Source organism: Amblyraja radiata, chromosome 45 (genome assembly GCF_010909765.2).
Source record: "Amblyraja radiata isolate CabotCenter1 chromosome 45, sAmbRad1.1.pri, whole genome shotgun sequence".
Lineage (NCBI taxonomy): Eukaryota > Metazoa > Chordata > Chondrichthyes > Rajiformes > Rajidae > Amblyraja > Amblyraja radiata.
Window position 1 is genome coordinate 2,571,265 of NC_046000.1, and position 11,693 is coordinate 2,582,957.

The 11,693-nt window shown below is 50.2% G+C and overlaps 1 protein-coding gene across 1 annotated transcript; it reads right to left on the reverse strand.

Moving 5' to 3' along the window:
- Positions 1-1,072: 1,072 nt before the first annotated feature.
- LOC116968420 (zinc finger protein 239-like) lies at positions 1,073-2,735 on the reverse strand. Its single transcript, XM_033015190.1, has 2 exons — positions 1,494-2,735; positions 1,073-1,076 (listed from the first exon to the last, which is right to left on the reverse strand). Exons 1-2 carry the CDS (start codon positions 2,612-2,614, stop codon positions 1,073-1,075), a joined length of 1,125 nt encoding a protein of 374 aa, XP_032871081.1. The 5' UTR covers positions 2,615-2,735.
- Positions 2,736-11,693: the final 8,958 nt, after the last annotated feature.

Consider the following 11,693-nt stretch of genomic DNA (forward strand, 5'->3'; position numbering starts at 1 on the left):
TCACAACTCTCTGGGTGAAAACGTTTTTTTCTCATCTCAGTCTTAAATGGCCTCCCCTTTATTCTAAGACTGTGGCCCCTGGTTCTGGACTCACCCAACATTGGGAACATTTTTCCTGCAGCTAGCTTGTCCAGTCCTTTTATAATGTTATATGTTTCTATAAGATCCCCCCATCATCCCTCTAAACACCAGTGAATACAAGCCTAGTCGTTTCAATCTTTCCTCATATGACAGTCCCGCCATCCCAGGGATCAATCTCGTGAACCTACGCTGCACTGCCTCAATCACAAGCAGGTTGTTCCTCAAATTAGGAGACCAAAACTGTACACAATACTCCAGATGTGGTCTTACCAGAGCCCTATACAACTGCAGAAGAACCTCTTTACTCCTATACTGAAATCCTCTTGTTGTGAAGGCCAACATTGCATTAGTCTTCTTCACTACCTGCTGTACCTGCACGCCAACTTTCAGTGACTGGTGTACAAGGACACCCAGGTCTCGCTGCGCCTCCCCCTTACCTAACCTAACCCCATTGAGATAATAATCTGCCCCCTTGTTTTTGCCACCAAAGTGGATAACCTCACATTTATCTATATGAGAGAGAACAAGACAGAGAGGGAGTGTGTGTCACAGAGAGGGAGGTGTGTGTGTGTGTCAGAGAGAGAGGGTATGTGTGGGAGACAGGGAGTGACAGAGGGAGTGTGTGAGAGAGAGGAGGAGGGCACGAGAGGGTGGAGTGGAGATAATTTGTGTCGGAGTGGGTGGAGAGGGGAGAGAGGAATGTATATGTGCAGCTTTAAGGGACATTGGTCAGATAGCATTTGGAGTATTGCATACAGTTCTGGTCACTCCATTACAGGAGTGATGTGGAGGCTTTGGGGAAGGCGCAGAGATGGTTAACCAGAATGGTTTAAAAACAAGCAACTGCAGATGCTGGTTTACAAAAATGACACAATGTGCTAGAGTAACTCTGCAGGACAGGCAGCATCTCTGGAGAGATCGAATGGGTGACTGGAGAAACGACCAGAAACGTTACCCATTCCTTCCACCATTTTGTGTTTACCCAAGGCCTTTACCTAGAGGAGCGGGCAAAGGCCTTGCCACAGAGCGGGCAAAGGCCTTGCCACAGAGCGGGCAGATGAAGGGGCACTGGCCGTTGTGGACTCGCCGGTGCTCCAGCAGGTGGTCAAGGCGGGTGAAGCCCTTACCACAGGACGGGCAGGTGAAGGGACGCTCACCACTGTGGGTACGCCGGTGCTGCCACAGGCTGGACATGCGGGTGAAACCCTTGAACACTCAGCGCACACAAAGGGTCTCTCTCTGGTGTGTATCCGCTGGTGCTCCCGCAGCCCCCGTGCTCTCGTCACAGTGGGAGCAGCTGCTCGGTGGCGTGGGCACGCCGGTGCTGCCGCAAAGCCCGCGAGCTGTCAAACCGCTCACCGCAGTACGGGCAGTCGTAGAGCTGGCCACTGGTGTGCACGCGCTGGTGAGACAGGGCGTGGGACGCCATGGTAAAGCCCTCTCCACACACCGGGCTGGGGCAGGGACGGTCGCCGGCGTGCACCCGCTGGTGGTACAGCAGCTTGGAGGGGCGGGTGAAGCCCTTGCCGCACTGGGCGCAGGTGTAGGGGCGCTTGCTGGTGTGGTTGCGCTGGTGCTCCAGCAGTTGACTGGACCGGGTGAAGTCCTTGCCGCACTGGACGCAGGTGAAGGGGTGCTCGCCGGTGTGGGTGCGCTGGTGCTCCAGCAGGTTACTGGACCGGGTGAAGCCCTTGCCGCACTGGGCGCAGGTGAAGGGGCGCTCGCCGGTGTGGGTGCGCTGGTGCTCCAGCAGGTGACTGGACCGGATGAAGCCTTTGCCGCACTGGGCACAGGTAAAGGGACGCTCCCCGGTGTGGGTGCGCTGGTGCACCAGCAGGTCATTGGACTGGGTGAAGCCCTTGCCGCAGTCTCTGCAGGTGTAGGGGCGCTCGCCGGTGTGGATGCGCTGGTGCCTCAGCAGGTTGCTGGAGCGGGTGAAGCTCTTGCCACACTGGGCACAGGTGTAGGGGCGCTCGCCGGTGTGGATGCGCTGGTGCACCAGCAGGATGCCAGACTTGGTGAAGCCCTTGCCGCACTGGGCGCAGGTGTAGGGGCGCTCGCCGGTGTGGGTGCGCTGATGCACCAGCAGGTGCTTGGACTTTGTGAAGCCCTCGCCGCAGTCTCTGCAGGTGTAGGGGCGGTCGCCACTGTGGGTATGTTGGTGCTTCAGCAGCTTGCTGGAGCGGGTGAAGCCCTTGCCGCAGTCGTTGCAGGTGTAGGGCCGCTCCCCGGTGTGCATGCGCCTGTGCCTCTTCAGATCCGTGGAAGACTTGAAGTCTTTGCTGCAGACAGAGCAGGTGAAGGGCCGTACACTGCTGTGCACCCGCAGGTGCTCCCGCAGCCCCGACATCCGGGCAAAGCTCTTGCCGCAGGTGAAGCAGCAATAGGGCTTCTCACCCGTGTGCAGCCACCAGTGGGCCTTCAGGTCATTCGTCGTCTTGAAGCTCATGCCGCAATCGGGGCAGGTGAAGGGCCTCTCAACGGAGTGCACGCGGTTGTGCTGCAGCAGTTTGTCGTAGCGGGTGAAGCTCATGCCACACTCCGAGCAGTCGAAGGGGCGTTCTCCCGTGTGCACCCGCCGGTGGGTCTCCAGCCGGCTCGGCTTCTGGTAGGCCTTGCCACACACGTCGCACTCATAACGCTTCTCCTTGTTGTGTCCCGTCATGTGGTCCTCCATCGATGCTCAACTCCTCCGAGCTCAGCCTGCACACCGAGCAGATGGGGGGGGGGGGGGGGGGGGGCTCACCGGAACCGTGGCCGCCCTCAATGGCCGCTCACATCCCGTCTCTCGTCCACAGCAACGGCTCCTAAACCCTGCAGGATGGGAAAACAGAGGGTCAACAAGCTGGCAAACAGGGCATTACTAGCACATATTGGGTGCGTTTATGGCTGAGGAAGCCGTTATATAATTCTGCGCGGCACAGTGGTAGAGTTGCTGCCTAACCGCCAGAGACCCGGGCTCAATCTTGACTATGGGTGCTGTCTGTGCGGAGTTCTCCCCTTGACCTGCGTGGGTTTTTACTCCAGGTGCTCCGGTTTCCTCCAACATTTCAAAGACGTTCAGGGTTGTAGATTAATCGGCCTCTGCAAAATTATTAAATTGTCCGTAATGTGCGTAGGATAGTGCTAGTGTATGGGGTGATCGCAGGTCGGCGCTGACTCCGTGGCCGAAAGACCTGTTTCTGCGCTGCATCTCTGAACTAAACTAAACCAAAGGGTCTCGACCCAAAATGTCACCCATTCATTCTCTCCACAGATGCTGCCTGACCCACTGAATTACTCAGGTACTTTGTGTCTATCTTCTCCACAGATGCTGCCTGACCCGTTGAGTTACTCCAGCACACTCTCTCTCTCTCTCTCTCTCTCTCTCTGTCTCTGTCTCCCCCTCTCTCTCTCTCTCTCTCTTTCTCTTTCTCTGTCTCTCTCTCTCTCTCTCTCTGTCTCTCACTCTCTCTCCCACTCTCTATCTCTCTCTCTCTGTCTCTCTCTCCCCCCATCTCTGTCTCTCTCTCACTTTCTCTCTCTCTCTCTCTCTCGCTATCTGTCTCTCTCACTATCTCTCTCTGCCTCTCATTCTGTCCCTCATCGTCTGTCTCTCACTTTTGAAACATAGAAAATAGGTGCAGGAGGAGACCATTCGGCCCTTCGAGCCAGCACTACCATTCATTGTGATCGTGGCCGACCATCCCCAATCAATAACCCGTGCCTGCCGTCTCCCCATATCCCTTGACTCCACTAGCCCCTAGAGCTCTATCTAACTCTCACTTAAATCCATCCAGTGTTTTGGCCTCCACTGCCCTCTGTGGCTCCTATACTGAAATCCTCTTGTTATGAAGGCCAACATTCCATTAGCTTTCTTCACTGCCTGCTGTACCTGCATGGCAGCTTTCAGTGACCGGTGTACAAGGACAGCCAGGTCTCGCTGTACTTCCCCCTTACCTAACCTAACCCCATTGAGATAATAATCTGCCCCCTTGTTTTTGCCACCAAAGTGGATAACTTCACATTTATCTATATTATAATGCATCTGCCACGCATCTGCCCTCTCACTCAACCTGCCCAGGTCACCCTGCAACCTTCTAACATCCTCTTCACAGTTCACACTGCCACCCAGCTTTGTGTCATCCGCAAACTTGCTAGTGTTGCTCCTAATTCCATCTTCAAAATCATTAATATATATGGTAAACAGTTGCGGCTCCAACAACATAAATCCATGCTGACCTGAACTAATCCTTTTACTGCTATCCAAATGCCCCATTATTACCTCTTTAATAATTGACTCCAGCATCTTTCCCACCACCGAAGTCAGGCTAACTGGTCTGTAATTCCCCGTTTTCTCTCTCGCTCCTTTCATGAAAAGTAGGATAACATTAGCTATCCTCCAATCCACAGAACTGATCATGAATCTACTGAACATTGGAAATGATCACCAATGCATCCACTATTTCTAGAGCCACCTCCCTGATGACCCTGCGATGCAGTCCATCAGGCCCAGGGGATTTATCATCCTTCAGTCCCATTAGCCTACCCAATACTATTTCTCGCCTAATGAAAATTTATTTCAGTTCCTCTAACCCCTTAGATCCTCTGTCCTCCAGTACTTCTGGGAGATTGTTTGTGTCTTCCTTAGTGAAGACAGATCCGAAGTACCTGTTCAACTATTCTGCCATTTCCTTATTCCCCATAATAATTTCACCCGTGTCTGCCTTCAAGTGACCCACATTTGACTTTGCTACTCTTTTTCCCTTAACATATCTAGAGAAGCTTTTACTGTCCTTCTTTATATTCCTGGCCAGCTTCCCTTCGTACTTCATCTTTTCAGCCCGTATTGCCCGTTTTGTTTCCTTCTGTTGTCCTATGAAAGTTTCCCAATCCTCTGGCTTCCGGCTACACTTTGCTGTGTAATACATCTTTTCTTTTAGTTTTAATCTATCCCTAACTTCTCTTGTCAGCCACGGTGGCCTCCTACTCTCCTTAGAATCTTTCTTCCTTTTTGGAATGAAATTATCCTGCGTCTTCCAGATTATGCCGATAAATTCCTGCCATTGCTGTTCCACCATCATTGCTGCTGGTTAGTCATTCATCGTCTCTCATTATCGCATGCTGTTATGTAATTGTGCACCAAGATGTGCCGAATTTCCTTCACCAGGATTATTCTTAGTTTTGATGTATCATCTAGTTCTTTAAATTCAGCGGTTGCCAGACTGAGTTTGTCAAAGTATGTTTTCCTTGTTTTGTCAATTTTTTGCATTTTAGGAGGAAGTGCACCCCTGTTTCAACCTCATCTGTCAAACAGTGGCCGCATATTCTATTTTCTCTTGGTTGCCAGAATCTCTTCTGTCTTCCTTCTTCAACTGCCAAATAGTGGTCACTTAACCTGTATTTGGTGATGGTCTGTCTCTGCTTTATATCTCTAACAGTTGAGAGATAGTCTGCCAATTTATAGTCTCTTTTTAGGGAACGGTTTTTTTTTTGGTTATTGGTTTCTTTATCCCAATGTTCCAAATACATTTCTTTACATTGTTTGATAATTGGTTCACTCTAACTGGTGATTGGGGATCAGTATTGATCTGAGGCTGGTCAGGGTTTAACTGGATAGGGTTTAACTGAATAGGGGTAGTTAGTCTGAGTACCAACTGACACAGGGAACTCACAGAGTGCAGAAAATCCTCAAGGGCGAAGGTGAACAGCCGGAAGTTGTAGTGCATGTCGGTACAAACGATGCCGGAAAGAAGGGATGAATATTCTGCAGCGTGACTTTAGAGAGCTCGGAAAAATGTTGAAAAGCAGGACCTCCACGGTTGTTATCTCCGGTTTGCTTCCAGTTCCTCGTGCTGGCGAGAGCAGGAACAGGGAGATACGGGACCTGAATGTGTGGCTGAGGAACTGGTGCACGGGGCAGGGATTTAGATTCTTAGATCACTGGGATCTGTTTTGGAGTAAGGGGAAACTGTACAAAAGGGACGGATTGCATCTTAACAGGTGGGGGACCAGCATTCTGGCAGGCAGATTTGCCACTGCTACACGGGTGGTTTTAAACTGAATAAGGGGGGTGGGCTGTCAAATGGGATAGTCGAGGATAGAGTTAAAGGGAAAGGGTTTCTTAAATGTGTGAACGTAGAGACAGAGGGGTGTAAAATGAGGGTAGAAGCAATAGGTAGCAAGGTGAAAAGTAAAAGTGGCAGGCAGACAAAACCAGGGCAAAAATCAAAAAGGGCCACTTTTCAACATAATTAGATAAGGGGTAAGAGTGTTGTAAAAACAAGCCTGAAGGCTTTGTGTCTCAATGCAAGGAGCATTCGTAATAAGGTGGATGAGTTGAATGTGCAGATAGCTATTAACGACTATGATATAGTTGGGATCACGGAGACATAGCTCGAGGGTGACCAAGGCTGGGAGCTGAACATCCAGGGATATTCAATATTCAGGAGGGATAGACAAAAGGAAAGGAGGTGGGGTTAGAGAGGAGATTAACACAATAGAAAGGAAGGACATTAGCTTGGAGGATGTGGAATCGATATGGGTAGAGCTGCGAAACACTAAGGGGATGAAAACGCTAGTGGGAGTTGTGTACAGGCCACCTAACAGTAGTAGTGGAGTTGGGGATGGCATCAAACAGGAAATTAGAAATGCGCGCGACAAAGGTAAAACAGTTATAATGGGTGACTTCAATCTACATATAGATTGGGTGAATCTAATTGGCAAGGGTGCTGAGGAAGAGGATTTCTTGGAATGTATGCGGGATAGTTATCTAAATCAACATGTCGAGGAACCAACGAGAGAGCAGGCTATTCTAGACTGGGTATTGAGTAATGAGGAAGGGTTAGTTGGCAGTCTTGTTGTGCGTGGCCCCTTGGGCAAGAGTGACCATAATATGGTTGAGTTCTTCATTAGGATGGAGCGTGACATTGTTAATTCAGAAACAAGGGTCCTGAACTTAAAGAAAGGTAACTTTGAGGGTATGAGACGTGAATTGGCCAAGATAGACTGGCAATTGATTCTTAAAGGGTTGACGGTGGATATGCAATGGAAGGCATTTAAAGACTGCATGGATGAACTGCAACAATTGTTCATCCCAGTTTGGCAAAAGAATAAATCGGGGAAGATAGTGCATCCGTGGATAACAAGGGAAATCAGGGATAGTATCAAAACAAAAGATGAAGCATACAAATTAGCCAGAAAAAGCAGCCTACCAGAGGACTGGGAAACATTCAGAGTCCAGCAGAGGAGGACAAAGGGCTTAATTAGGAAAGGGAAAATAGATTATGAAAGAAAACTGGCAGGGAACATAAAAACTGACTGCAAAAGTTTTTATTGATATGTGAAGAGAAAGAGATTAGTTAAAACAAATGTAGGTCCCTTGCAGTCAGAAACAGGTGAGTTGATCATGGGGAACAAGGATATGACAGACCAATTGAATAACTGCTTTGGTTCTGTCTTCACTAAGGAAGACATAAATAATCTGCCGGAAATAGCAGAGGACCGGGGGTCAAATGAGATGGAGGAACTGAGTGAAATCCAGGATAGCCAGGAAGTGGTGTTAGGTAAATTGAATGGATTAAAGGCCGATAAATCCCCAGGGCCAGATAGGCTGCATCCCAGAGTACTTAAGGAAGTAGCCCCAGAAATAGTGGATGCATTCGTGATAATTTTTCAAAACTCTTTAGATTCGGGAGTAGTTCCTGAGGATTGGAGGGTAGCTAATGTAACCCCACTTTTTAAAAAGGGAGGGAGAGAGAAAACGGGGAATTACAGACCAGTTAGTCTAACATCGGTAGTGGGGAAACTGCTAGAATCAGTTATTAAAGATGGGATAGCAGCACATTTGGAAAGTGGTGAAATCATTGGACAAATTTACAATATTTATTAATGATTTAGCTGTAAGGAGGATGCTAGGAGGTTGCAAGGTGACTTGGATAGGCTGGGTGAGTGGGGAAATGCATGGCAGATGCAGTATTCTGTGAATAAATGTGAGGTTATCCACTTTGGTGGCAAAATCAGGAAAGTAGACTATTATCTGAATGGTGGCCGTTTAGGAAAAGGGGAGTTGCAACGAGACCTGGGTGTCATGGTACACCAGTTATTAAAAGTAGACATGCAGGTGCAGCAGGCAGTGAAGAAAGCGAATGGTATGTTAGCATTCATAGCAGTTATTGAGGCCCTTGTGGCTAAAGGGATCAGGGGGTATGGAGAGAAGGCAGATACACGATACTGAGTTGGATGATCAGCCATGATCATATTGAATGGCGGTGCAAGCTCGAAGGGCTATGTTTCTTTTCTGGGCTCCCCTCTTGTGTTTTAAGGGCTTTAAACTGAAGGGTATCTGGGGGGTATTTAAGGTGATCCCAAAAATTTAGTGCTCTTTTCTGGATATTTATTATCAGTGGGTACCTGCTAATTCCGCCCTACATGCGTTTGTTGGTGTTTTCCTTTGGATATGGAGGATGTTCTGACAAAATTCTGCATGCATTGTTGTATGTTTCTCCCTTTCAGTATAGCTATGGTGACTGAGCGGACCCCATACTTCACTACCATAAAGTGCAATTGGCTGGATTACACCATCAAATATTTAAAGCCAGATTTTAATTGGAATTTGGATGTTGTAAAATCTTCTTTTTATTGTATACAGAGCTCTTTAAGCTTTCTCTTTTAGTGCATTCACTGCCATATTGAAGCTCCCTGATGCTGCAACAGTTAGACCAAGGTAAGTGTAACTCATAGTGTGTTCGATAATGATACCATTGAGAGTAAATTGGTATTTATCTTCCTGACATCTGGGTCTCTCTCATTCTCTCTCTGTTTCTCTCTCTATCTCTCTCTCTCTCACACACTCTGTATCCCTCTCTGAATCTCTCTCTCTCTCTCTGTCTCTCTCTGTCCCTCTGTCTCTCTCTGCCTCTTTCTGTCTCTCGCTCGATCACACTTGGTATCTTTGTCTCTCTGTCTCTCTCTGTTACTGTATCTCTCTTGCTGTCTCTCTCTGTGTCTGTCTCTCTCCCTCTCTCTCTCTGTCTGTCTCTCCCTCTGTCTGTCTCTCTCTGTTTCTGTATCTCTCTAGCTGTCTCTCTCTCCCTCTGTGTCTGTCTCTCTCCCTCTCTCTCTGTATCTGTATCTCTCTCGCTGTCTCTCCGTGTCTCTCTTTCTCTGTCATAGAAATATAGAAATTAGGTGCAGGAGTAGGCCCTTCGAGCCTGATTCAATATGATCATGGCTGATCATCCAACTCAGTAACCTATACCTGCCTTCTCTCCATACCCCCTGACACATTTAGCCACAAGGGCCATATCTAACTCCCTCTTAAATATAGCCAATGAACTGGCCTCAACTACCTTCTGTGGCAAAGAATTCCAGAGATTCACCAGTGTGAAAAATGTTTTTCTCATCTCGGTCCTAAAAGATTTCCCCCTTATCCTTAAACTGTGACCCCCTTGTTCTGGACTTCCCCGACATCGGGAACAATCTTCCTGCATCTAGCCTGTCCAACCCCTTAAGAATTTTGTAAGTTTCTATAAGAACCCCCTCAATCTTCTAAATTCTAGCGAGGACAAGCCAAGTCTATCCAGTCTTTCTTGATATGAAAGTTCTGACATCCCGGTAATCAGTCTGGTGAGCCTTCTCTGTACTCCCTCTGTGGCAAGAATGTCTTTCCTCAGATTAAGAGACCAAAACTGTACGCAATACTCCAGGTGTGGTCTCATCAAGACCCTGTGCAACTGCAGTAGAACCTCCCTGCTCCTATACTCGAATCCTTTTGCTATGAATGCTAACATACCATTCGCTTTCTTCACTGCCTGCTGCACCTGCATGCCTACTTTCATTGACTGATGTACCATGACACCCATGTCTCGTTGCATCGGCCTTTAATCCATTCTTTACCTAACACCACTTCCCGGCTAACTTGGATTTTACTCAGTTCATCCATCTCATTTGACCCACGGTCCCCTGTTATTTTCGGCAGATTATTTATGTCTTCCTTAGTGAAGACAGAACCAAACTAGTTATTCAATTCGTCAGCCATGTCCTGTATCTCTTTCTGTATCTCTCTCACCCTCTCTCACTTCCTCTCTCTCTCTTCCTCTGTCTCTCTCCTTCTCTCTGTCTCTCCCCCCCTTTCTCTGTCTCTGTACCTCTCCAACCCACTCCCTCTCACTCCGTCTCTCTCTATGTATCTCTCTCTCTCTCTCTCTCTATGTATCTCTCTCTCTCTCTCTCTCTCTCTGTCTTTCTCTTTTTCTCTGTCTCTCTCTTTCTTAGTCTCTCTGTATCACTCTCCCTCTGTCTCCCTCCCTCTCTGTCTCTCAGTCTCTCTCCCTGTCTCTTTCTCACTGTCTCTCTCACTGTCTCTCTCTCTCTCTCTGTCTCTCTCCCTCTGTCTGTCTCTCTCTTTCTCTTTCTCTCTCCGTCTCTCGGTCTCTTTATCCCTGTTTCTCTCTCTGTCTCTCTCTCTCTTTGTCTCTCTCTCTGTATCAGTACCTGTTTCACACTGTACCTGTCTCTCTCTTTTTCTCTCCCAGACCAGACCACTCCCGCTCCCCTCATCCCCGACACTACCCCCACCAAATGGGGGGGGGGGGGGGGGGGACTCACCGGCACCCTGGCCGCCCTCAATGGCCACTCACGTCCCCGTCTCTCCGTCCACAGCAACGGCTCCTAAACCCTGCAGGAGGGGACCACACAGAGGGTCAACAAGCTGGCAAACAGGACATTACTAATGTGTCAACATTACTGGTGTTTGAAGGGGGGAGGGGAAGGTGGAGGGGAGTGGGTGTCAGTGGAGGGCGGGGGGGGGTGGAAGGGGGGGAGAGGTGTGTGAGTGGGGGGTCAGTGCTGGGGGAAGGGGAAGGGGACGATGAGGGGGAGAGTGGGATTCAGTGGTGGAGTGACGGGGAGAGTGGGGGTCCGGTGGTTTGCGGGGGTGAGTGGGGGAGTAGGGGAGGATAGGGGTTGAAGGTGTCATTAGGGGTGAGGGGGGGTCAGTGGGGGGGTTCAGTGAGGGGGGTTTCAGTGAGGGGGGGTCAGTAGGGGGGTCAGTGAGGGGGGGTCAGTGTGGGGGGGTCAGTGAAGGGGGGTCAGTGAGGGGGGGTCAGTGAGGGGCGCTCAGTGAGGGGGTCAGTGAGGGGGGTCAGTGAGGGGGGGTTCAGTGAGGGGGGGTTCAGTGAGGGGGGTCAGTGAGGGGGTCAGTGGGGGGGGGTCCGTGAGGGGGGGTCAGTGAGGGGGGGTCAGTGAGGGGCGCTCAGTGAGGGGCGCTCAGTGAGGGGGGTCAGTGAGGGGGGTCAGTGAGGGGGGGATCAGTGAGGGGGGGTCAGTGAGGGGCGCTCAGTGAGGGGCGCTCAGTGAGGGGGGTCAGTGAGGGGGGTCAGTGAGGGGGGTCAGTGAGGGGGGGATCAGTGAGGGGGGGATCAGTGAGGGGGGTCAGTGAGGGGGGGGTCAGTGAGGGGGGGTCAGTGAGGGGGGGATCAGTGAGGGGGGGGATCAGTGAGGGGGGGGGTCAGAGAGGGGGGTCAGTGTGGGGGGGTCAGTGAGGGGGGGATCAGTGAGGGGGGGTCAGTGGGGGGGGGTCAGTGGGGGGGGGATCAGTGAGGGGGGGGTCAGAGAGGGGGGGTCAGTCAGGG

Bases quoted from the DNA above. Each gene is read 5' to 3' on its own strand.
- LOC116968420 (XM_033015190.1), bottom strand. From the start codon at position 2,614: ATGAGCTTCACCCGCTACGACAAACTGCTGCAGCACAACCGCGTGCAC.